Source organism: Barbus barbus (genome assembly GCF_936440315.1).
Source record: "Barbus barbus genome assembly, chromosome: 26".
Classification (NCBI taxonomy): Eukaryota; Metazoa; Chordata; class Actinopteri; order Cypriniformes; family Cyprinidae; genus Barbus; species Barbus barbus.
In genome coordinates, this window is record NC_136754.1 from 7128845 (window position 1) to 7156136 (window position 27292).

Here is a 27292-nt window from a genome sequence, read left to right on the forward strand (position 1 = left end):
TATTCTGTGTAATATGATACTGATACTGTTGTGATGCTACTGTGAGGGAGAATCCTAGATTCAACTTCAATAATGAACAAAGAATTATTTAAAAAAATGACCATTTTATTGGAATAATTTTATATGACCAAAGGAGAAAAATAGATTCACTTGATTTCATTCAATGCATATAAAACCTGTATTTATACAAAAGAAACACTCCATGTTTGAAAGCCACTTTTCTGACTGGAATCATCACATGAGTGTACAGCAGGGGTCTAAAAACCCCACATACAGTGTAGTCCACACACTCACATAAAGTGTTTTTAATCCTTAAATCTTTTTTGACAAATCTTTCTATCACTGAATCCTTAAAGCAGTTGAACGTGATTATTGTGAGGCACTTACTAAACGGCAAACTATTACTTTCGCATACAACCGAACCAAAGGAACTTTTGATGAATGTAATCAGAGTTTGAAAATCCTGGTGTACAGTATTTTAAATATACATATTTTTACAAATGTATTTCATTTATATGTAAAACAATATATTTTCTAAATAAAGGCCCAGAAAATACCTAGAGCAACAATCAAATATTTACAAAAACTTAGATGTATTTCTAACATAAAATCATGTGAACAAAGATGGTCATATGGTATTTCAATGGAATAATTAATAAGGCTTACAAATTATCAATGATTCTTCTAAATTTATTCTCCTTTTAAAACATTTTATATGCTCAATAGATTATTACTCTGAAAAGACATGCCCATAAATTGAAAATCACAGAACTTATCGTTTAGAGAACAGAACCCATTAAGACTGTAACTAATTACTATGAAGTTCAAACTAGTGATATGACAATTCGAACATCGGGCCAAACTTAGATGATAGCTGATACTCTAGGTAAACAGAACTTATATATTTCACTAACAAAAAAAAAGTGTCAAAAAATAATATAGGCTACTTTACTAGAAAATCATTATCACTGGCATTCCACCAGCACAGCACAGTTAAACCATGCTAAGAATCCTGGATCAGGAACGGTTGCAATCATAACATGCAAATGGAAATGCAACCGACCCGACAGTGGAAAAGAACTGAATGTGTACAAGGTCTGTAATCTATTATGTTGCTGGATCACACAATTCCACTTGTGCATCATAGGAAACCCAAAACCCAGCATAGAGAGGCTGAGTGAACGTGGTGTGAACTCTGTGAATGAGGGTCATTGTGTCAGAGACGCTGTAGAAGGACAGAGTTCCTGCACTGTGATCCACATACACTCCTATTCTAGAGGAGCTGGAGACTTTAGGGAGTGTAATGCTTATGCCATGGTGCAAGAATGAACAACTGTAGTAAGAGCAGGACAAACTCCAAGACTGATAATTATATCCAAACTCACATTTTCGACCCCGTCCCTTCCTGCTGATGCTGTTATATGACACTGATATATAAACAGAGCCTTTCCACTCAACCTCCCAATAACAACGTCCATTCAAAAGCTCATTAGACAATACCTGATACCAATGATCAAATCTGTCTGAATGATCACGATATGACTGGTCTGTCTTCATGTTAGTAACCACTCTGCTCCACTCTGACAGTCTGAGGTATTCATGAGCTGTGTTCCTATCCAAAGTGATCTTCTGGTAATCTAAAAACAAAGCATATTTCAAGTAAAATCAGTAAATCTACAAATTGGCTTGTTGTTTTTCATGATTTATGAATGAAATGTGATGCATGTTGTACATAAACGCAATGAAGAATAACACAAGATATAAATAACTTGAGTGTTACTGGATTAGTCTAAATATACTATACTTGTATATTTGTGCTCAATAAATGAACACAATAACTATGAACAGAGAATTACATTAAAATGCATTAGTTCAAAACACAGCAACAGAATATAATGTTGAAATATCCCCACCAACTGACAGTCTGTCTGGAATGCATAAACAATAAAGCAGAGTGATACAGTGCTGGTGGACTATATTAGCACTCTTGAAATGCTGCTAGGTCAGTTTTGTTTGAGGAGAAAGTAAAGGTGATTTTCACACGTTTCACGGTTATTCATTCTATTGATTGGGCCTGGTATTAACAGTGTAAATTAACAAATAAGACAAGTCATGTTTCCCTATAGTGTATTCAATAAAACAAACTGAATCAACAGTGTGATTTATCAGTATTCATGAATGGACTTTTTCTATGAACTCTTTCAAAATAACTTACGTTGTAGGAACTTATTCCTGCTCTCGTATTCAGGAGTGGGAATCATCTCTGTATATCGCACTATGAAAAATCAACAGACAAATTCAATCTAATATCCACCTGTATTTTAATGCAATGTTTTGTATTATTGTTTATATTATATTATAATTAAATTGACTTCTTTTAAAGATTAAATTAATGTCTCAGTACTTTACCTCTCCTAAGCATTTTTTCTTCCTCTTCTTTAAAAACATGCTTCAGTTTCTCTTCCAACTGATTGAAAAAAACTCTCAAATCATCAAAAGAGAGACAAGAACTGACAGCGAAGCTAGATGATTTCTCAGATGCAGGAGGGACATTGTAAGACTGGAAACTCTACACAGACACAAAAACAAGTCAAGTCAAGTCACCTTTATTTATACAGCGCTTTTAACAATACAGATTGTGTCAAAGCACTTAACAGTATCAAATTGGAGGACAGAGTGTCAGTAATGTATAATAATAAGATTAAACACTCAATTTTCAGTTAAAGGCAATTCATTATTGAATTCAGAGATGTCATTGTCTAGATCAGTTTAGTTTAAATAGTATCTGCGAAATCAAATTGACGATAATCACTAGAAATTAAGTGTCCTCAACTGAGCAAGCCAGAGGCGACAGCAGCAAGGAACCAAAACTCCCGCTGTGACAGAACGGAGAAAAAAACCTTGGGAGAAAGCAGGCTCAGTCAGGGGGCCAGTTCTCCTCTGGCCAGGAGATAATTGTTTATTTATTGTTTACTAAAAACAAATCATTTTTGAAATCCAATAAGCATAAATGTTGAAAAACCCTTTCTAAATGTTTTTAACATTTAACAAATGTTAAAAACAAATAATGGGAAAAACAGAAAATCAGATTCCAGGAAATATTTAAATGAGATTCCTGAAAATGTTGCAGTGATTTCAATACCTTATGCTCCATTTGTCAGATCTCTGTTACCTGGAGGAAGTGGATGTGACCAGTGTGTGAAAACTGCTCCAGCTCAGCATCTCTACTCTTCAGATCATCAATCTCCTGCCTTAGTCGCCCCAAGAGTCCTTCAGCTTGACTTACAAGAACCTTCTCCTGATCTCTGATCAGCTGTGTCACTTCAGAGCGGCTTCTCTCAATGGAGCTGATCAGCTCAGTAAAGATCCTCTCACTGTCCTCCACTGCTGCCTGTGCAGAGCGCTGTTAGGACACACAGAGAGAGAAGCATCAGAATCAGTCCATTCACTCAGCTCTTACTGCTGCCTCACAGCCTGTTCCCCACAGTGGGCTTCAGTGGGACTGAAAGAGCTCCAGCACTGGCTCCTCACTGACTGACTGAGGAGAGTCCTAACTGAGTCTGAAACAGCTCTTCAGCAGCCAGCAGTTGTTCTTCTGATCAAAACTCACCTTGTGAGACTCTACAGTCTCTCTCAGCTCCTCAAGCTCTGTCTCTTTCTCCTGGATTTTCTGATGGAATGTTCTCTGGGTCTCTTCCAAGAGTTTCTGTAAGACAAAGAAATAACAGTAAACCGCAGTCATATATGAAACTGAAAGTAACAAAATTATTTGCTAAGAATTTTGTTTATATTAAGTTATATTTATCATGTTTTTTGTACTCATAGGCTACTGTACTGTTAGGCCTATACAGTAGTATTTATTTTATTCTTATTTATTTGTTTGTTTGTTTATTTAAATGCGTTATCATTTGTTGTTTTTTTTTTTTTAAATCTATTTTATTCGCCATACCCTGGTGTGAGAACTTCTGCTTTCGTTTACCAAACACATTTGTTATACTGTTGAAACAAACATTATGACATGAAGTCTTATCAACATGGGATGTCTTAAATCTAATTTAGAAATCTTATTCTAACAGCGACACTGAAGTGTTATGTACAGTCAACAGGAAAAACATTGCAATGGCACAATATGAAAAATTATATCATTAATGCAGATTGCAGGAATTAGCTAAACGTTGTCTGTTCTTACTTCATACCTGTTTCTCAGTCCTCTCTTCAGCAGGTGATACGGTTTCATGTTTTTTGTGTTCATCCAACATACATAGCACGCAAATACAGCGCTGGTCAGTACGACAGTACATTTCTAACAGCCTATCATGTAGAGTGCAGATCATCTCCTTCAGTCGAACAGTGGCATCAGTCACTTTGTGTCGCTTTTTTGAGTGAAATTCTTCATGATGCTCAAAATGATTCTGACAGTAAGATTCCAGACACACCAGACAGGACTTGATGGCTTTGCTTTTCTCCTCAGTGCAGGCGTCACACTCCACATCTCCAGGTTCACCATAATAGTCATCAAGCTGAATGGTTTGGAGTTTTCTCTTCCTCAGATTCTCCAGCACTTCAGCCAGCATGGTGTTTTTACCTAAAACAGGTCTTGGAGTGAAGGTCTGTCTGCACTGAGGACAGCTGTAGACTCTCTTCTGATCATCCTGATCCCAGCAGTCTCTAATACAGCTCATACAGTAACTGTGTCCACAGGGAATGGTCACTGGATCCTTCAGTAAATCCAGACAGATTGAACAGTTGAACTGGCCTTGAGCCACTGAAATACTGGATTCTGCCATTTTATTGCATGCGCACACAGACAAAGGTAAGCGTACAACCAAAATCCCTCAAGGTACAACTGCGAAAGGACAATAAGTTTCGTTTTCCTGAACGTGAAAGTACAAGTTTCCTGGTTCTTTGTATGAGACATGCGCAAAACAGGCGTGTCTGCAAGCTGTGACATGTAGGCCTACATTTCTGAGTAAACAGTGGTTCTACAGTATACATGATGACTAGGGGTGCTTTCACATCTGTAGTTCGGTTCATTTGGTCCAAATCCAAAGGCAAAAAAAGTATACATTGTAGCTATTTTTAGCCGTTTTGGTTCCTTTTCATACCACACTGTTTGCTCTGGTCCGAACCAGCTGAAACGAACCAAAATGCAGTCATGTGACAACATCCGCTTCACTTGTTGGCTAGATGTATAGCACAAAGTAGCACACTGCTATTTTGATGCTCCGCACCTCCTCACAACCCCAAGTTTGTCTGCGACCTGCCATGCTAAACTGCAAACTGTCAACAAACACTTCTTCATCCTATAATGCACAGCGCAGCTGACTACGGCAGCTGGTTTAGTCCAAAAATGCGCAGTTCTTTTTGCGTTTGGGTCTGTTTAAGGTCGCATCGCGTTCTCACCACAAATTCATTCTTAAATTTTAAAAGACAGAAGCTCATAATAATGAGGTCAAGCTGCAGACATTGGGGACAACAAAGCTACTGACTAGCAGAGGGCAAAAATGACTCTCCACTGATTGGGATGACCGCCAACTCATTTGAATGTCACTCAACAATCGCAGGATGACATCAATAGACAAAAAGAATGGTAAATGGCAGGGGTGAAGTGCAAAGTGAGGATGGTTCGAAACAGGCTCCTAGAGGCAGGGCTGGAGTCGTGCAAAACTAGACAAAAGCCCTTCATCAATGAGAAGCAAAGAAGAGTCAGGCTGAGGTTTGCAAAAGACCATAAGGATTGGACTGTAGAAGACCGGAGTAAGTTCATCTTCTCTGATGAGTCCAATTTTCAGCTTTGCCCAACACTTGGACATCTAATGATTGGACAGAGATCTGGAGAGGTGAAAAGTCTACAAGCCACAGTGTCTCGCAGCCACTGTCAAATTTGGTGGAGGATTGATGATGATCTGGGGGTGCTGTTGCAAGGCTGGAATCAAGTACATTCATCTTTGTCAATGGCACATGAATCAAGCCATGTGATTCCATGAAGGACCACCAGATCAAGACCCTGTCATGGCCGGCCTAATCTCCAAACCTGTACCCCATTGAAAACCTCTGGAATGTGTTAAAGAGGAAGTCACGAGTGTGTTTTTTTTTTTTTTTTGCCAGGATTGGCACAAAATCATTTTAAAGAATGGTGGAGCGCATGCCAAGACACATGGAAGCTGTGCTTGAAAATTAAGGTTTTTCGACCAAATATTGATTTCTAAACTCTTCCTAACTTAAAGCATTAGTATATATGAACATGTTTTCTTTGCATTATTTGAGGTCTGAAAACATTGCATCTTTTTTGCTGTTTTGACCACTTGTCATTTTCTGCAAATAAATGCTTTATAAATAACAATTTGTGTATTTGGAGTTTGCGAGAAATGTTGTCAGTAGTTTATAGAATAAAACAAATATGTTAATTTTACTCAAACACATAGCCTACCTACAAATAGCGTAGTAAAGCCAGAGAAACTGATTATTATTTTGCAGTGGTCTCTTCATTTTTTTCTAGAGCTGTATATACTCAGGGCTTTCAATCTCTTATCAAGTTACATTAAGTTTTTAATTTTTTCTACTCAAAGATATTTAGTCTTTTAACGATCCCATTGCCTTGATCGGTGAACGAGTGACAGATTCTTCAGCAAAAGAATTTACAAATGCTGAATAATTATGATTTTTAAAATGCATACTTCTTACAGTAAAGACACAGATGTCAATAATCCACTGTTTTTACCAATGTAATATTTTTTTTGTTTCATTTTTCTGCAGCAGGCACCTATCGAAAGTATTTTTTTTTTTTATATATATTTCCACAAAATCATATACATTTTCCACAGAGATACATTGCGAAAGTATTTCAACAAACTGGACAAAAGAGGACTTTAAATAACTGTAAGCTTTGATTACTAAAGAGACAGTGGCAAGGGTGCATTTTGCACTGAAGAGCAAAGCAACGTTGATCCAAAGGTCACAATAAACATAGATTGAATGGAAAAATTGTAGGACTTAAGCAGAAGTCTCCATGTCCTTTTTTTAATCTTGTTTTTTTTTTTTGTACCATCATGAATTATTTGTGAGACATTGTAAAGACTAAACCACTTCATCACTTGTCCTTCATTTGTATGGTTTGCATGTATTTTTCTGTAGTGTGCGTGGGTAGAGAGAGTGGTCCAGGACAAGGTCAGGCGTATTGGGGTGTATTTGCACATTGTCCTGACAAACACACCATTAACCATTATCAGATTATCTAGCAAACAGAAAAAGGCACAAATCAGGGTGAAAGTCCCCCTGAGCACTGTATTAAAACATCTCCGTCAAAGCATCTGTCACTTAGAAGACATCAGCATTCGTTGTATATCACAGCCGATCTCATTGATGCAGCCATGCTTATGAGCACATTATGGGGTGTTGTGAGCTCACTAACGAGTCTGTTTTACACTGGGATGCAGGTCATGGTGCCATGTCTTCCTCCAGCTCCTCTCTCCACTGCTGTTATTAATACTGATGAGGTAAGAGGCTTGAAAAGCTTTTAGATCTTATTCTTTATGTGTGTGTGTGTATATATATGTGTGTGTGTAAATTAACTGATGTACAAATTTGAGGTCTCTCCAGCTTTAAAAATGTTTAGTGCCTGTTTGCTCATAAAATGTCTATTAATTGTGTGTTTACGTAGTATTGGACCCATGACCTTAATGTTGCGAGTGACAGGAACACTGCAGCGCAGTAATGTCAACTAGTCTCAGAGTCCAGAGTTGTTCGGAAAATATTGATCTTTGTGCTGAATTTCAATCATGAACTCATATTAGTTAAGTGGCTAATTAGTTATTTATAAGAAATATTTTCATCCATTATATGTTGTTATATTTGATATATTTGATATATTGTATATTCTTCCTGTATAGTATATGGGCTCTTGGTATTTTGTGGCAGCAGCTGCATGGGAAGAAACTGATCTTAAGTCCTTCAAGAAAACCGACAGCTCTATTCTTCACATTCAGAAAGATGCTAACGACACCCTGATGGTGACCGAAACCACTCGCGTGTGAGTGGAAAACTGCCCCACACACACACACACACACACATTTGTTTTTGTGAATTGTGGGGACATTCCGTAGGCGTAATGGTTTTTATACTGTACAAACCATATTTTCTATCACCCTACACCAACCCTACGCCTAAAACTACCCCTTAAAGGAAACTTTGTGCATTTTTACTTTTGAAATATGGGGACATGCGGAAATGTCCTCATGAATCATCTTCTCCTTGTAATACCTATGTCATACCCATGTCATTATTTATTTATTTATTTAGTCATTTAATCTGTGTCCTCATATGTCACAAAAACACGCACGCACACACACACACACACACACACACATCCTTGTTTATACTACTTTGTGGGGTCCTAGTGACAGTAAAAACCAAAATATTCTATAAATATAGATAGTAAAAACACAAATCTTTGTTAGGACCATAGTGTATTTAGTCATTAACAAACAAGCAAACACACACACAGACATATGACTGTTCTATTATTTACAGTATGTGAGGTTTTCAAGCATATTCAATATTGTTGTTTATCACAGTGGAGATCAGTGTCAGAAAATTACTTGGAGCTACTTTGCTTGGTCTATGACAGACCCATTCCTGTTCAGAACCGGTAGGAACTGATGTACAGTCTGAAACACAGTAATTCAACACTGTCTATCCATGTTTTACACTATATAATGGTTAATATCATGCAATATTCTTCCACGAGATCCATTAATAATCTTATTCATTATTATTTTTAGTTGTTGTTATTTCAAAATATAAATGATTTCATTTCATTTTTTAAATGTCTCACTGTGGTGAGCAGATTTCGGCACTATTGCGCTGATCTGGGATGGCAAGCTCATAAACTGCCCTTCATGCATCATAATACTGTTTCTGGATGAACACGAGGAAGTCAGTGCTATGCTGTTTGGTCAGTATCATGTTTAATCATTGTATTCTTTCACCTACATGATCAGTGCAACATGTTAAACTGGACAGCAATGAAAACATTACATTCAGTGTGAACCCTCCCCTGATCATGTAAAGTCACCATTGCAAAGTGATTCAGTTACATAACAGACTTTTATTCATAATAAATGTCTGTCTTCCATTGCAGCTCGTAATGAAAACACACCAGATGAAGTGATACAGGAATTTAAGACAAAAATGGAGTGTGTTTATATGGAAGACTTCTTAAAGGCACCTCTGAAAAATGGTTTGTGTCTGACGCATTTGATTCTTGATTAACTTACGTAAAACAAAGACTGGCAAATATGATGTGTGAATGTAATTCCATAGTTTAAATAAAACTTATATCATTTATTTTAGGTTATTGTAAACTTGACGAGGCTGGTTAAAACACAGGTGGTAAGTGCAAACACTGTGCTTCTAAACAGTTTATTCTGAAAATGACATTTTTTAATACTTGGCATAATTTGTCACTCCTAAAGGTTACGAGGAGATCTTCACACTGCAGATCTACAATAAATTACTGAACTGATGGAAATTAGGATTCACTGTTCTTGGTTAAGTGACTGAATGATTAAATAAGATAAATACAAAACTCACAAACCACTACTTGGTATTAATATCATTATAATGTCCTATAGTGTCATGAAACATGTCTGAGATGGTGAATACAGATATCTCACAGCTACAGGCTCAGAGGCACAAAATCCATATTAAACACACAAAGCCCAGAAGAGAATAATGAAATATATTAAATGCTAGAAGAGATTAAAAAAATAATCTGAAACCCTAATATCTCTTCCTGCTACCATTACATGAGATTATTTTAAAATGAATTGTGTTAACAAATAGACCAATTTGAATAATACCTAGAGCAAATTTGTCAAAATGTGTAAGTTCAGTCCATAAATCAACGCAGGCCCATTACATGTTAATTACATTAGCAAGAGCAACAACAACCAATTGCAGTGATTTTATCCAGTATGACTTTTAATAACAACAATATTAAAGAATATCTGGCTAAAAGAGAATGTGTTTGATTAAAGCAAAAAACAAAAACTATTATATTTATATATAAAACTTTATTATTGAAAATGGACAATACAGGGTTTTTCCAAAATACACTGTAAAACTATTAACCTTATAAAACACATCTGTTTTTAAGGCCTATCACTCCTTTAATACGTTCTAACATGGCAAATTATGTTTGTGCAAATTACATAAATCCATTTCCTTTTAAGATTATATTTTACAATGTATACGTGAACCACATTCATTTCACATTTTACTTTCACATGCAGTGGAATAATACATAACTAAAGTTTTACTATTTACAGCAATCTTTAGCTCTCTTGTGACACAGATTGTTTACTGCAGTCATCAAGGCTTAAAGACAGCTCTCCCTAGGGAAATAATTTAATACTTTCTATAATAATTTGCCTCGCTGAATTCTTTAACAGATTACTGATCAGTGAACACATTATGAGTCCTGTTTAGTAACAAACTGGAGATTTTTGCACTTTCATCTTAATTTTACAACATGCTTTGGCATTAAAATTGCATCCAATCATAATATGTCAATGGTTTAAAACAGTCATATTGGAATCATATTTTCTTTTATCTCTGTAGCCAGTGACTTATTAATTATATAATCTGAAAAACATTAATAAAAAAAAAAAAGAAAAGTTTTTCAACATTTTTTTATCCCATTTCTGATGGGATATAATGGACTAATTGCTTATATTCCTCATCTAACTTGTTGTATTAAAAATAATTATTATTATAAATATAGCTGCAAGCAGCAATTGCAGGACCAGGCACAGTGACAAAAATATTACATAAATGTTTTGTAAATCTGATTGGACATAGCATTCCTGATGAGGATTTAAGGACAAGCACTTTAATGTCCATAAATAGAATTACTTTATAAATTTTGCCCAATAAGTGGCATCGTCAGCCCTTTAATATTATATTGTCATGTACTGTTTTGCTGAGAAACAGATTAAATCCTTTCAGCGTCCTTACCTTTCAACTTTCTGTGCTTGGCCCCTCATACAGTTTCTACAGAACACTTTACAGTAAATACTGACTTTTTTATAGAGCAATATTCATTCTTGTTTCATTGCTCATGGACACTACAAAAACATTTACAATAAACACAGAAGACAATACACTTCATATAAACACATTAGATATCTATTGGCTAAGATAAATGCATTTGAATAATTCACTTATTCACCTTGGCTTGGTCTCAAACATGTTTGATTTCAGATTTTTAGGCTTAAACCTAAAACTGAAATACTCCTACTTTAAAACACTTCATTTTATCCTTTGCTTTTCTTTTGTTTCCTCATGAATGTCTTTGCTCTTCAAAACCGAGCTGCCTTTTAAAAACTCCACTGTGTCCTACAGCATTTGACTCTTTGTAATAAAATAAATATGAAAAGTTTTCATCATCCTAATAAAAATATCAGATTCCCTACAGAGGATACAGTTGCACTTCATGCATTTTGGTCATGTTGTAACAGACATTGCTTTCTCGTCACAGTGTACTCAGTTTAACTTTCTGTGAGAGCAGTTGCCTTGTGTGAACGTGACAAAATTATACACTTATTAAACAGTAAATTGAGAACATGTTCTCCTTTGGCAGCACTAATTCCCTGCAAACAGGGTTTAATTGTCTTAAGTCCCTGTGAAATAAGAGCTTTAAATCCTGTTTTAAGTGCAATGCTTTTATAATAAATCGAATTATTGCGTTCCTGATAGCAGCACTCTGTGCTTAAAATTTCAGCTGTCTTCAATCACACAGCACTAATGTGTGACTTTAACCCTGGTAAATGGCAATAACACCCCTCCTGTTTCGTACAGCAAAGGCACTTGACAAATATGAGGCATCTGTGCAAAGCTAAACTGGCACTTCTTTTGCTACAACTTCTCAAAAGTTAAAGATTTCCTGCAAAGTCATAATAATATTATATTAAACTAGGTTTTGCAGTAAATATTTTTTAGAATCTGATAATCTGACAAGCTGGGCAAAAACACATAATGCCCTGGTCACCATGTTGAAGAGCCTAACCAAGCCAAGCTGATGCATTTACAAACACCACTGACAAATTTCACCTCTATGCAGGGCATCTCCACTGACTCAAAGAATCCCTCATAATGCAATCCAGTCTTTCATTTAGGAACATTAATCGAATCCTTAAACATTTACTTTATGAGTTATCATTCTATTTAAAAAATGCATGCTAATCTTAGCATGTAAAATTCATTACTGGCCATCACTGGTTCAATCACTCGTCAGTAATTATTGTATTCAGAACTCTTTAGCTGATCAGTGAAAACACCACTACAAACAACTGATCTATAACTATTTTTTAACGCTGATGCAGGATGTGTCCACGCACTCACTTCCTCCGTCTCCTCAGGACAGACTTCACACAAATGTGTTTATGGCTCCTCCTCACTCGTTTCTGGAGGTGATGTCCTGATGAAGAGACACAATATGGATGTTAAATTCTTTATTTAGAGTCCCATTTTTGTCTCTACATACCGAAAACTTCATAAAGTCAGGAGTTTATTATTAATCTGTACTCAGATTCTCACCTCAGTCTTTGCTCTCCTCCAGCACACTGCAGTTCCAGGTTTAGACATACCTGAGAGAGAGAGCGACAGAGAGGATGATTTACAATTTGACTCATAAATAGTAGGGAAGTTAGGTTTATAGGTTCAGGCTCACTTTATTTGTACCCATAAACTAGGTTTGTAGTGTTATGAGTTCTCACATCTTTCACATTTGATAGACACCACAAACATTAAACAACATATATGATAAAGCGCTTTAAAGTATAAAATAACTGTTATAAAATAACGGCTGACTGCCCACCCTAAATCTAATTGCTTTATGGGAGTGTTTTCCTATAATGTTGTTTAACGAGGATACTGCTCAAGGAATCAACATGAATATATATATCAAGTCACCTGATTCTGAACCTAACTCACTTTTATCAATCAAATGTGGATGAATAGAACTGACTTGATTGTTTACTCACATATAGATGAAAGTAGAACCATGAATGCCACTGCTGCAGAAACACTTCCCAGCAGCCACCTGTGAGGATTGTGATGTTATTAATCTATGAGTAATAAAGCTCTGCCCATTTTCACAACAAATGAGCCAAACAGACAGAAATCTCACTGGCTGTGTCCAAAATCACATACTCTCTAAGTATGTACTTCTTTTGAATAAGTAACTACTTTGTGAGAAAAAAAGAATTATGAGAAAAAGTCATAATTGTGAGATAAAAAGTTAACTTTTTTATTCTTTTTTTGCGTGGCTTCCATAGATTTTTGACTACTATATTGTACCATTTCATATACAGCCTTTCTCTCACACACACACATTTTCATTACCCGGAGGAGATGGCAATGCAGAGGCACAAAGTTAGGATGAGGAGAAGGACTTTCAAAAGCACAGTTTCTGAAACAAACATAATTAAATTAGTTTCCAGCTGTTTCCATATTCAACTCTCAGTAGGCAAGGAGTTCTTTCATTCTCCCTTTCTCACCTGATGTCTTGCTGGATGAGCTATAACTATTGAGGTGACACATGGATGGGGGAGGAACATCCAGGAGGCCACCCACTGATTGGCTGAATTGTTCATGGGCAGAGCATGACTCACATGGAGGCTCCTCCTCTTCTAGCTGAGTCTGATGCGGCATTTTATCAGGGGAGGAAACAGGATCTGTGGGATCTATAAAGAAACATCTTCACAAAAACTGAACAGACAAATATTTTAAGCTACCTTTTTCAAAGATGTTGAAGTCCAAATCTTGAAGCCTTCTAACCATAGGTGAAGCTGATGGATGTGTTTGTCTCATAGTTGTTGTCCAGCTCCTCACATGATGATGACTGAAGGGGAGTGATGGGGTCAGATCTTCTAAATACTCTTCCTTCCAGACAGGATTGGCATGATTGGCTTACGTCACTAAGAAGACTTGCCAGTGATCTTTTTGCCCGGCGCTTTCGTCTGAATATGCTAATAAGCATACACACACAAAAAACGTTTATTATTATGTCACATTTAAAGTTGTTTTTTAAGACACAGGCATTTATATTCATGGCATATTCTTTTTTGCACCATTATATATCTCTTTACGAAGGAATTAGTTATAACAACCATTATATATAGGCAAAATTTGTATTGCGGTATAATTTGGAAAAATGCAACTCTGGGCATATAAGGTCATTGAGTCCGAAATTTTCGCACGTTAAAAAATAAATACGACCTCACATTGTGTCAATCACGTTTACACACTGCCTCCGAAACTTTTGTCCGTCATAAAAAATTCAGACCAGGTTCGGATTTCTGTGTTTTCGCATCTGTAGCAAGCATTTTGATAGGAAAGGATGACAAATATGAAAAAAACACACATGAAAATTTTGGACTCAGTGTGCATGGACCTTTAGGGTTGCAAAACCTCACCACTATTTTTTGATACAGTATGTAAAAGGCGAATTCACAACACAAATGTATTTGAAAAATAATATATTTCAACCAGTAAAAATTCAGTACTGAAAAGTTTAAACCATTTAAATACTATAAGAAATATGCATATCAAAGCCTATTTTTAATGTAAAGTGTATAGTACAGCTGGAATGAAATTCTCATGCACACACACAACAACAAACACTGTAATAAATCTCACCGGACAAGATTCTCTTTGTATGAGACGCTGGTGTGCGAGGGAGTCAGGGTGACGTTACCCTCGTCATCTGTGGTAAAACTGTCCTCTGTCAGAACATAATAACCACTGGCTAGTAGGCGGGGGCTTCGGCGGCACGAGCACACAGAGCCTGTCAGCGGATTGGTAGAGAAACACTCGAAGGAGGAGTCAGAGATGTGGGAAACGTCAAGACTGAAAGACAGAAACAGCATTAATGCACACACATTTTTTACAGATGCACAAACAAGCACTACACATATACTTAAATAAAATTACAGAAAAAGCTTTTAAATATATGTTGCTGCTGTTTGTCTACATTCCTGTACCTGTGACAAATATATTCAGCCTCCTGCCTCCTGGTCTTAACCGGAGAACCTATAACAAACATCAGGTCAGTCTTATCAAAGAATGTGTGCACAAGAGGAAGAATGGGAGTGTGACATCATATGAAGGCATACATACTTGTAACCGCTCCTTTAAAGAAGAAAGACATGGCTCACGTTGCTGTTAAACCTGCAATAATAAACACAAAATAAAATTCTGCTTCAAAAAATAGGCAATAGGCAATATCATTTAGCAAATGTGTATAGCTCATGGGAAACAATTTTCGAACTATTTCTATTATTTCGTTTCTTTCTTCACATTGATTTTCTTGAATAATTGCTTTATTATTAATGTCACGCAACATGAAAAACATACTAAAACAAAGATAAAATAAAGCTAAATAAATAGAAATTATTATATATCGGTATAAACCAAGTAATGATGAATGTACATAATCTACAAATGTGATTTGTGCAACAAATAATTAATTAATAATTCCTTGTTTCGCATTAAGGTCATGCAACAACAAAAACATAAATTAAACTAAGATCAAATCAAAGCAAAAATAAACATATATTGATATATATATATATAAACAAGTAATAAATGGAGATTGTAAAGAATGAAAAAGACTGGCAATGATACAAGGTCAGTAACATAAGATCATTTGCATTCTGGAAGCAGGGCCAAATTAACAATAATCACAGATCCATAATTGTTCTGCTATAGAGCTAAAGAACCATTAATGAAAAACAATGAAAAAGATAGAACTATATCATTTTACTTTAATTCCTAAAATGATCTCTGTTTGTCTTAGACTTAAATAAAAAAAATAAAAAATGGTTAGATTTAAATATGCAATATAGATGAAAAATAAAGCAAAATTTAAAATGATTCTACACTTACAAATGGAAATGGAATTATACGCATTCTTTTGTGCAATAAATTTCTAAAGCAATTAGGTCAAATGAGAGAAAAGACAAGTTTTTTTCCCTAATAATATTTATATAAAATAGAGCAAATATTCACAAATAAATGTATTCCATGAAATAAAATTAATCGTTTAATGAGAAATGGGGAGAGGTGTCTGACAGAATGTAAAGGGAGTGGGATGGGGAACGGATCAGGAAGCCATGATGATCCAAATGGGGATGATGGAGACCACATACTGTACTTCCTGTTAACCACTTCCTGGCTAGAAATAAACTGATTGGCTGAACAGAGTGTTATGCATGTATGTGTGTGGCAGCTGCTATCAGAGAAGCAGAGGAGACTAACGGCAAAAAATGAGGGAGTACAAGAACACATGCTCGCTCGCTCTCTCTCTCCCCCTCCCCACACACACACACACACACACACACACACACACACATACAAAGCAGCTCATTTGTTTTTCTTAAAAAAAAGTGTGATCACATGACAAACTTCTGCAACTTATGCTTGTTTGAACAGAAAGTCCCCAAAACCCTCAGTAATTTCCTGTAGTCTCTGTGAGCTAGACACACAAAATGACTTTAATATTAAGAAAAACATTTTTTGCATGATTAAAGTTGCTAATATATAAAATAAGCATGATGCAAAAACAAAGCATCAGTAAGCATAAGTAAAATGAGTAGCTTCAATATCACAGCTCATTACAGAAATGTGTCAACCACAAAACCACACACATGCATAGCAACACAAACAGAGCTCAAAATGTAAATAACAATGTGTTCTATTGGCAATTATTATTTTGTTATTATTGGCATCTATTTCTGTTACTTTCATTCTTGTTTACTCACTTATACAATGAGAAATTGTAATTTAACCAATATATGGTTGAAGAGAAAATATATATATTCCGCAGCATATTGTACAAATCTCCAAAAGCTGTGTTAGTGTTAATTCTATTATTACTGATTCATGATGCAATGTCTGTTTATAAGTAAGATTTATCTGTTTATCACTTAAAAATACCTTAACTTATTGCGGTCGACTCTGTAGTTTTTATAAATAAATAAAATAGTCTATCTTACATTCCATGGTCTACATTTCATAAATAATTTGACTTATTTATAATAATAATAATAGATTGTTTTAAATGGGATATCAGAATAATTTATCTTATTTTCCTCAGAATAAATATTTTTGTGATATTTACCATTGTTTTCATTCTCTTTTATTTCTGGGTTCAGACGCAACGCTCGAGTCTTTGTTGCGCGGCCAGAAGCAGATACGAGATGCGCGAGAAACATTCACTCACATATCCAGCTATGAGATTATACTGTATATGATAATAGTGCAATGTAATAAATCGAAAATCCCACATTGCATAAAGATAATATAGGTTATAAAGTGATTATGCCGAAGCGTAATGCGATACTAACATCCGGTTTCCTCTCGCCATATTCTTTAGCGCTGTATTTGTTCTGCATCTACTGCGCAAAACATATGAAACTAATAAGATTCAGATACAAGAGAAAAACAACTTACCTAAACTGAGAGAATGCGGATAACGGTGCGGATCAAGTCTGTCCGCTTACCTACAAACACTGGCATGCATGAAGAACCACGCCTTCTGAGAGAGAGAGAGAGAGAGAGAGACACAGAGAGAGAGAGAGAGACACAGAGAGAGAGAGAGAGGGGGGGGGGGGGGGGGGGGTGCACTGTTCAAAGCAAAACATCTCTGAAGAATGCAGTAGTGCACCAGTAGTGGAAACATATTTTATCAAATAAATACATAATTTCACATACTTGTGAATGCATATTCGCACAAGTAGTAACGCATTATTATTTATGATTAAATATTTATTTGTAAGTCATTCTGCACAAGAGAGCCTAACATCGTTTATAAGAATAGTTTAAAAATGAATATTCTGTCATCATTCATTCACCCTCATGTCCTTCCAAACCTGTATGGGTTTCATTCTTATTTTGAGCACAAAAGATGTTTTGAAGGACATGCGTAACCAAACAATCGACTCTAGCAATTGACTTTACTGTATATTTTGTTCCATTCTATGGAAGTCAATGGCTACCATCAACTATGTGGCTACCCACATTCTTCAAAAAACCTTCTTCTGAGTTCAACGGGCAACAGATACAAACCTGTAACAGTGGTTCTGATTTTATTTAAGCTTTTAGTTTAGTATAAAAAAAAAAGTTTGTAGATGGTTTAGGAATCACAATTAGGAATCGTCATTTAGATAATTGGGATTTATACCATTTACAGTTGCTGCAAATTAGTATTCTTTTTTTGTAATATTCTATAATATTACAATTCATAAGAGAATTTCAACAAAAAGACAAAAAGTGAATTGTTCTTAGGCAGAAAACAGACAACAAATATTTCCTCAGGATGTGGACTGATAACTTGAGTATGTGCAGAACAGAATAAACTCTAGTGTTTCTCTGCAGTGTGTGAGGATGACATCATGGAACGGTTACATGTGTGTGTAATGCTCAGCTCAGGGTCCTCTGTAACCAACACCCTTCTCTTTTTCTCTGGAGACAGTTACGCAAGTTCAAACTTCTACAAACTTTGAGAGCAAAGGTTCTAGTAGTGAGAATATTTACTTTATTGTTCAATACTAGATATTTAGTCATTTACACTTAAAAACATATTTAAACAAAATATTTACATGAAATATAACCAACACATACAACATCACCAGAGTGTGGGACTCAGTAAGTCTGTGTGTTGGGCTCTAAGAGGTGTGTAGCATGCATGTCTCTGGTCATGTTGTTTTTCTCTCTGAGTTTGGCTTGCAGTAAGGTGTGCTCCACCACTCCCATACGAACATCCATCTGCTCAATCTCCTGCTTCAGCTTGGTCAGGCTCTGACGGATCTTCACCACCGGAGCTGCAGCACAAAACACATTAACAAGCAGAAACTACAGCTCACGTAAACAAACTGCATCATCAGTGGCTTGAGAGAGGGTTTGTTTTGTGTGCGGTTTACCTCCATCAGACATGCTGCTGCCTTTCTCTTCCATTTCCTGTTTGACTTTTTCTAGCTCTTCGCTGATCTGAAGTAAAAATAAATATGCTTTATGAATGTTATTTGAATATTGTGTGGAGATTATGAGACACATTCATTTCAGAAGAACTACTGATGCTGTTATGTGCTACTGTGTGGAAACCAAAAGATGATTAAATCATTGTAATAATAATAATACTGTGTGACTGTATTGTTGTTTTCAGACTCACTTCAGCCAGAATCCTGGTTCTCTCTGTGACTCCACCACTGGCTTGCTGATAAAGCTCCTTTACCTGAGGGAAAAAACAGGATTTGACATCCTATATTTTGACTGGTTTATGGTTAGTAATAATGTTTTAGGTTTTGATTGGTCGAGATGTTCACCTTGTTTAGCTGTGCTTGTGCCTGGCGGTATTCAGAAATAAGATGCTCAAGCTGAGTGTTGAGATATTTCTCACGGCTGCTCACTTTCTCCAGTGTTTTACTAATGTCCTCCCTCAATTTAAACAGACAACCCTGAAAACATCCACACATATACATACTTAGATTTAGTATTTCACATTATTATGTAAATTAAATATTTTTAAAAAACATCTGTGACGGATGGATGGATAGAAGACCTTGGCGTCTTGCAAGGCTGTGTTGATTCCGTCTTGATGTTGATGCATTTGATCAAGATGAATCCTCCAATCCTGAAACACGTTAACCAGTATTTCAGTCAATCAGAGCCCCTCCATCACCATAGAGCTAACATACTATGATTAAAGGTTGAAGTACTTGAAACCTTGTTGTCAGTTCGAATGGTGACTTTAAGTTGTGGAAGAACTCGCTCCACTTCCAGATTCCACTCAGCGGCATCAACATCTGACTCCAGAACCACTGCAGGCCTCGATCCACTGAGTTCCTGAACACACATATCTACCAGTTGTCTTTTACTGTACATATTCAGTAAAATATTGTGTACTAGTTCTTTGTTTACGATATTAGTAAACGTCGCTCCTCACTTAGTATAAAAGACTGTGGTCTCTTCATGATTTGTAGCACACACACTAATATAACCTTACATATGAAACAACTAAACCATCTCCAGAGAAAGAAAGGAAGCAATTATTCCTTTCAGGTTTATATTTTATTATTACATAAAACGCATAAACTGGTATTTCAAATAAAACTCACACTCTGATTGGTTCTGGTCTTCAATGCGTCTAAATCAAGGCCATCCTCTTCCTCATACTCCTCATCCTCCTGCTGAAGATGCACATTTTTAATGAGTGTGTGTGTGTGTGTGTGTGTGTGAGACTCACTGTCACTCGCTTTACACATGAGTTTGTGTGTGTGATTCAAAGTCATGTCTTCATTCACTTTACAGGGTGAATAAGGGCTGGGTGATCAAATTAAACATTTATATTATGAGATTCTCTATTTTAGTTCATAACAATATATATCACAATATACACATTTTTACAAAGTACATTCCATGCAATTTTTATATTATTTGCATTTGATGTAGAACAATAACCAAAGTAAAGTATAACACGTTTTTTTTTTTAAGTTAAATCACATAAATTGCAGCAAAATACCTTAAAAAAATCTTAAATCTTAAAACAATAATATAAAAATGCAATTATCTGCTTGCAATTTTTTTATACAAACAAACTGTATTTTTTCCTTAGTCTGAATATTCAAATTCCTTAATCTGATGGTGATTCTGATTTCAACTTTAGCTTGAAGCAGATCTAATAAATAATAATAAATACACTATTAATCCAAATATAATTCAACAAATGCTGAGCTAAATTACTTACAACACTGAAAGCTTGACAGATGAAAGCTTAAAATAGAAGGAAAAGCTTAGAATAGAGTTTGACTCACTGTCATTTCTTCCTCAACTTTACTGAGTGTGAGCTCAGCATCATCTTCCTGCACACACTCGTCTTCCACCTCCACAGACGGGTATATCGGCCTGGTAGAGAGAGAATACCAGCTGTGCTAGTGTGGATATAGTGGGTACTGAATGCTTGTGTACAGAATTCAAGAGAATAGTTCTACAACAAGATTTATATATGAGACCTAAAGCAGCACAGAACATCATACAATCAGCTCATGGTGTGTGTGTGTGTGCTGTTACTTGTTCCAGGTGAATCCTTTACTCTTTAGTGCCTTTTCCACCAGCTGATCTAGAACATAACAGACATGCTCTCCAGATCCAGACTTCAGCTTAGATGGGGGGAAATCAACCTGGCCTCCCTACGAAAAACAGATATACAGTGATACCCCAAATAATTCTACACACACTTGTGAGGGTGTCATCAAGTCTCACCAGGGCACGCAGCTCAGACAGGATGTTGGAGACGGTGGCGTTGGGGTCATCATACTCCTGCGGTGTGTCAAACGGCCGCCCGCACAGAGAAATCAACCAGGCAGCAATTACACTGAACATATAAAACTGCTCTCCAGGATTTGACAACACGTGAGGACTAGAGACAAAGTAATGCCTGAAAAACAGAGCAAAAATGCTTATTTTGATTCAACAAAGATTGAACCGTATGAGTTTTACTAATAAGTAACCCTAGCAATGTTTGTATTAGTTTGAAGGTTGCCATCACATTCTGTTTTCATGCTACATGAATAAAATAAGGAAAACACTTGAGCTGTTCATAGTCACAAATTATTTTTAATGCCAATTATACATCAAAGTCAATAATATTAGAAGGTGTAACATGTTTTGGATTTGACAAGTTAAAAACCATCAACTATAAATTTAACTGTAATGTGTCAGAAAAAAATAAACATGATCATGCCTTATAATTCACATATGAAGCAGCGATTCTAAAGTTCTCACCTGGTAAGGGGTTTGATGTTGTGTTTTTCCAGAACATGCTGTTCATAATCCAAAATCTTGAGTTTATCCAGCAGATCCTCCATCAGGACGAACATCTGATAGACCGAACCGGGTCCGGGCTCTTCTTCCTCCGCCATCCCGGTCTCTATTCACTTCCAACACGCTTTATTGGCAAGGCAGCACGGGTTTAAACTATAATAAACATCACAGATATGCATACAGATACATATACACACACGTCTCTCTGTGTGTTTTATATCAGTGTTTTCTGACACGCAAAGCTGCAAAAGCGGATTCGGGATGTTTTAGTTACCGTCGCCAGGAATGACGTCACACACCGGACATGATAGGAAACAAAATAATAGCATGGTTAATAAAAAACAATGAGCAATAACGAATAATACAAAAATATGTAACTGGTAAAGAAAATGCCACTAATGAGCCGAAACTCTCTAATATGAATGTTTGGCTAAACTTTTTGAGCTCACACGCTGGAGAGGAGAAGAAACGGTGTCTGTGTGTAGTATAATAATTTAATATAATATAATATAATATAATATGATATATGATATAATGTTTATTGACAATTATAATTTATTGGATGATAGCCTTAAATATAATAACAAAGTTTGTGGATCATTAATTACAAAATAATATTTTCCTTTTCCTGTTAAAAGAAATGTTTTATCTCAGAGGTTTTCAAAGTTAGAACTAGATACCTGTCATTTCCCTTCTTACCTAAAATTAAAGAATTACACTTCAAAACAGTAATCTGGAACATTTTTTTTTCAATTGTACTTTTGTTAAATTCTTTTGGGACAGATTGTATGTGATTTATTGTAAATTATTTTATTATTTATTGTATTGCAAGTTATGTAATTTATACAGTATATTATATTGTATTGTGATGGCAAAGCTGAATTTACAGTAATTAGTCCTGTCTTCAAAATTCAAAGGAACAGCATTTATTTTAAATAATTTTTTTGTAATAATGCAAACATCTTAACTTAACTGTTAATCCTTTCTTTAAAAAAAAAAGATCACCAACCTTTTGAACTATACTTTTTGAAGAGTAAATGTAATATAATGTCTTTTATTTTTACATATATATTTTTTGTGTGTATATATATATATATATATTATTTTTTTAAATATATATATTTTTATTTTACATCAGAAGAACTATGTGAGCGAAAAGCTGAATTGAAAAATGAGCATACATTATAGTGTTTGGTTGTCTTTCGATAAACTGTGTGCCTCATGTTAGGTTGCTATGTGCCGGGCAGAGCCACTCAGCTGTTGAGATTAATTCCAAGAGATCTTTTTTTGGCTGATGCATCAATCTTTCTTTCTGTCTCTATGATGCTGGCGTGTGTATGAACACAAATGTTTGACAATCCAAATGTTCTGTACTGTATGTACTGTAATTGAGGTGCAGTCCCCAGCTTAACTACCAGTGATTTGGACAAAGTCATCTGCTCCTTACTCCAAGACACAGATGCAGAGTAAAAGGACACATTAGACAGCATATGTTTTCACATTTTAATATATTTCACATGTGGCTTACGGTAACAGAAATGTGGCTTACGGCACTCTTTTTTTATTAATTTAGCTATCCAACACACACATACTCATACACTCTCACATTCTGGAGCACATTTTTTAATGAAAAATTACCTTCTTTATTCCACTTACTAAATAACTACTTTCTTTCTCTGCATTATATATTTTTTTTTATCCTTCCACTTTTCCACAGATTCTGTGGTGAACTGCTGTGTTCAGTCCTCTTGGATACGAGTCGCTCCCTCCTCTGATACTGGACCTTCCCTCTTGTTCTCGGTAGCCACCTCTGTGTAGGTCACATCTGGGCTAGACTTCCTGCCTTTGGGAGGAGTCACAGCAAGCTCCGCCTCCACACCCTCCTGGCCCTCAGCGACCATGCGTTCCTTCTTCAGCTTGATTTTGAACGATTCTTTATTGGGTGCTTTCTTAGCGATGTTTTCCTTCAGCCTCTCACTGCTCTGACGGATCTTCTCTCGCTGCTCAGGGGGCACAATCTTCTCACCGAAGGTGTTGAATTTGGTTCCAAGTGTTTGGCCTGTCTTACTAAGGCTCTCCTTGGTCTTGCTGAGGTTTTCCCGCGTCTTATCACGGGTCTTGTTCATGTTCTCTTTGGAGAACGCAGCTTTGATGTTCTCGATGCTTTTTAACCCGCTCTGTTTCAGACGGGTCCCCCGGGATGACTCCACCTCCTCTACCACCATGTACTCTTCATCAGATGATAGGTCAGCAGGGATTTCATATTCATCTGGCTCCACCTCCAAGTTAGCAAGGCCCTCCCCCTTGGGAGTCTTAGTGACAGCAACAGAGGGAACTTCAGTTTCACCCTGCAATTGAAGACAAAAAAAGAGAACATTATTCAGTAGGAAAACATTCCAAATTCATCTACTCCCACAAGGTCATGAAGAAGAACTCTGTGCTGTTTGTTTGTATGTAGTAACATTTGGAAGGAAATTGCAGTTAACAGATTTGCTGGAGGCATGGATTTTTGATGCTTTCTTGCAACCTACCTAGATTACCACACATCAATTTCCTTATCATCATATTTAGACTGAATTGTTTATTTAAATTAAAATTTCTATATAGACTTTTTTTTTTTCTTTTTTTTTTAACATTGAAACATAAATACACTTCTACATTTCCGGTGCCGTGTTATTGTGTAAATCTGGGTCCAGTTACAAAATACAACTCACATACTAAATTGTCTTCATTTACTTGAAGATATTTTGAAGAATATTTGAACTGTTTCTGGCCATATAGTGAGAGTCAGTGGTGTCCCAAGCAACACTGTATGGACAACATGAGTAAATCTTCAGTTTAAAATATCTTCTTTTGTGTTCAAGAGAAGAGAGAAAGTCATAGAGATTTAGAATGACATGAGGGTGAGTAAATAATGACAGAATTATCCCTTTAAGTAAAGTTTACCTATACATGTTCAGCTGTTACTTTTTGGAAGGTTCACCATGAACTTATGCATGTAAGATGATATGTATAATGTTACATTGCATGAAAAAAAAATGGTTAAAATCAACAGTTCCAAAGTCTCATAGGTTTTATCAGTCCAACTGGAGGTTTGAGTCAAATTTTTGAAGGTTATTCAGTTATCAACCATATTCGCTCTCTCTCTCTTTTTAGAATCATGTCTACAATAATCTGTACTTTTACATTGGGTCCACAAAAATTCTGATCACAAGGCCTACATACATTTTCCACTAATTTGACATTTTATTATTTTGAGTTTAATTTTGAGTGCTGATCTACAGCTGTGGTATTATCAATTACACATTTACAGTATGTGTACATAATGTTAAAACAAATCATACTGTGTCTGGTCACTTTATAAGCTTGGCAGAGAATTTGTTCCTGTTTAAGTGGGCGTTACGTAGCCTTAACAAGCAACAGAGACTAGGTTTTATGTTAGTCTGAAGTCTGGTTACATGAGATGACCCTTCCCTTGAGGGCATTTTTGTAGTCTGTAAGAATGGATGTCTATGTATGTGTATGTATAAACTCCCTATTCAGGGAATAGCCTTAAAGAGTCTCTTCAGCTGTGTGTGCAGCTCTATATTAGGAAACCTCAGAATAACCATACAGAAACACACATGCTTATACTGTCACACACACTGTCTAAAAGCCTAATTTAGAGAAATTTATTATGTCACACATATTCTGTAATTATTCATTCTGTATACTGACTACAGAGTGAGGAGTCAGACAAGTTTGCCAGCATCTGTGCATTGCTACTTAGAAGAATTGAATCGAATCAGCAGTTGAATCATGTATTCAGGATTGGGGCACCAATTGTAAATTGAACAATAATTTAATAGACATAACCACGTTGGATAACTACTAATACCTGTTATACTCAATGTCTGTGGTTAAAGAGATAGTCTACTCAAAAATAAAAATTCAAAAGTTATCTTTACTCACCCTCATGTCACTCCAAACCTGATATTTTTTGGAACACAAAAGAATTTTGAAGATTGTTGGTAACCAAAGAGTTTTGGGTCCCATTGACTTCAATAGCCATTCAGACTTCAATTTCTGTCCATACTATGTAAGTCAATGTAACCTGAAACCCTTTGATTACCAACATTCTACAAAATATCTTCTTTTGTGTTCCACGTAGGAAAGAATAGTGTGAGTAAATGATGACAGAATTTTCATTTTCGGCAGGACTATCCCTGCAAGGCCCAGTGTCACTCTCTGATTCCCTCTTTCTGGAAGTCTCTTGAATGGATATATCAAAAATATCTTTATATCACTCATCTGACACACTAAAAGAAATAGTTAGCCAATCAGCTCTAAAAAAGGAAATTCTCAAGTGCGCCCCCTATAGCATTGTGTGAGATTACAGTGCCAACTTGCTGTTAAATGCCACAAGGATAGAGCCACACCCTCAGTCACCCATAACACACATGCAGTGGTTGTTAGGAATGTGTTTACCTGATAGATGACAACTCTGAACTTGTTGCGGGTGAGCAGCTCATCTTGTGTAGTTTCCACTTTCTTCACACGCACGTTCTGTTTCTCCACACGTGAACGTACTTCTTTAACATGCGCACTCACACGGCGGGTTTTCTGAAGCAGTTTGTCAACGGTTGTGGCTGTAGCACCATGGTCACGAGCTAGTTTGAGAAGCTCGGATTGGACGGCGCTCACCGAGCTTTCGAGCTGCTGCTGTCGCTCCTCCATGCGCTGCTGGCTGGCCTGGACACCATCGATGATCGTAGACACACGTTCAAGCAGAGAGAGAATCGATAAGGCTGAGACAGGCTGCCCGGATTCATCCTCGACTCCCAGTATTACATCTCCTCTCTTTTCCATCTCCGATTCTCCCTTTCACAAGTCCCTGAAAGTAAAGCTAGCGGGCCAGAGATGGGTAAAGGGCCAGACGGAATCAAACACACAGTACAGAGAGAAACTGACACTCCAAGAGAGAGACCCCAGTGGAATCTGACAAACTCCACCCCTGTTCACACACACAGATAGAAATGCATGGATATAAATACAACTGTAAGAGGATACTAAGACTTTTTGGAAGCTGTATCACAGAAGCACTGGAAAGCCCCATTAATTCAAACATTCCCGTATTGTGAGCATGTGTCAGGGAGGCTTGTGGATATGCATAATACGTGTCGCTCTCTCAGCTTTGAAATAGCTAAAATGACAGTGACATTGGTCTAGAGCGCAAATGTGTGTTTGTGTGGTGAGGTGGACTTACTTTTATAAATCCACCCCCCTGTGGCATATCGTTAACTCAACTGAAGCCAACAGCTGTGGAACGCACACACACACACACACACACAAAGTGTAAACTGACCTTGGAGTTTCGCATTGGTGTTTTGACCTCTGACCTCACATTCAGACAAGCTGACATTCGAAAACT

General features: G+C 36.4%; 5 protein-coding genes across 7 annotated transcripts; 1 reads left to right on the forward strand and 4 right to left on the reverse strand.

Annotated features, from left to right (window-relative positions):
• Nucleotides 1-86: 86 nt before the first annotated feature.
• On the reverse strand, nt 87-5314 carry LOC306845885 (tripartite motif-containing protein 16-like). The gene is made up of 6 exons (XM_079378885.1): nt 4197-5314; nt 3611-3706; nt 3173-3403; nt 2410-2569; nt 2216-2275; nt 87-1637 (listed from the first exon to the last, which is right to left on the reverse strand). The coding sequence occupies exons 1-6, from the start codon at nt 4785-4787 to the stop codon at nt 1108-1110; spliced, it is 1668 nt and encodes a 555-aa protein (XP_079235011.1). The 5' UTR covers nt 4788-5314; the 3' UTR covers nt 87-1107.
• A 1966-nt stretch (nt 5315-7280) lies between these two features.
• On the forward strand, nt 7281-10647 carry LOC306845894 (apolipoprotein M-like). Of its 3 annotated transcripts, none has more exons than XM_079378895.1 (7): nt 7281-7496; nt 7890-8029; nt 8574-8647; nt 8846-8953; nt 9140-9238; nt 9352-9390; nt 9474-10647. In XM_079378895.1, the coding sequence occupies exons 1-6, from the start codon at nt 7371-7373 to the stop codon at nt 9378-9380; spliced, it is 576 nt and encodes a 191-aa protein (XP_079235021.1). In that variant the 5' UTR covers nt 7281-7370; the 3' UTR covers nt 9381-9390; nt 9474-10647. The 3 variants fall into 3 exon arrangements, with proteins under 3 accessions (XP_079235021.1, XP_079235020.1, XP_079235022.1); XM_079378896.1 differs by having other exon boundaries at nt 7316-7496; nt 7661-8029; nt 9474-9599; XM_079378894.1 differs by having other exon boundaries at nt 7282-7496; nt 9352-9483.
• Nucleotides 10062-17600, reverse strand: LOC306845893 (transmembrane protein 71-like). Its single transcript, XM_079378893.1, has 10 exons — nt 17515-17600; nt 15181-15231; nt 15045-15093; nt 14701-14910; nt 13840-14030; nt 13560-13745; nt 13405-13471; nt 13044-13102; nt 12598-12647; nt 10062-12478 (listed from the first exon to the last, which is right to left on the reverse strand). Exons 2-10 carry the CDS (start codon nt 15209-15211, stop codon nt 12455-12457), a joined length of 867 nt encoding a protein of 288 aa, XP_079235019.1. The 5' UTR covers nt 15212-15231; nt 17515-17600; the 3' UTR covers nt 10062-12454.
• Nucleotides 17601-18577: 977 nt separating this feature from the next.
• ift57 (intraflagellar transport 57 homolog (Chlamydomonas)) lies at nt 18578-22188 on the reverse strand. Its single transcript, XM_079378887.1, has 11 exons — nt 21844-22188; nt 21322-21496; nt 21130-21248; nt 20874-20964; nt 20178-20249; nt 19786-19905; nt 19622-19693; nt 19386-19517; nt 19232-19294; nt 18984-19050; nt 18578-18884 (listed from the first exon to the last, which is right to left on the reverse strand). Exons 1-11 carry the CDS (start codon nt 21978-21980, stop codon nt 18706-18708), a joined length of 1227 nt encoding a protein of 408 aa, XP_079235013.1. The 5' UTR covers nt 21981-22188; the 3' UTR covers nt 18578-18705.
• Nucleotides 22189-23379: 1191 nt separating this feature from the next.
• On the reverse strand, nt 23380-27004 carry cavin4a (caveolae associated protein 4a). The gene is made up of 2 exons (XM_079378889.1): nt 26350-27004; nt 23380-24230 (listed from the first exon to the last, which is right to left on the reverse strand). Exons 1-2 carry the CDS (start codon nt 26728-26730, stop codon nt 23622-23624), a joined length of 990 nt encoding a protein of 329 aa, XP_079235015.1. The 5' UTR covers nt 26731-27004; the 3' UTR covers nt 23380-23621.
• Nucleotides 27005-27292: the final 288 nt, after the last annotated feature.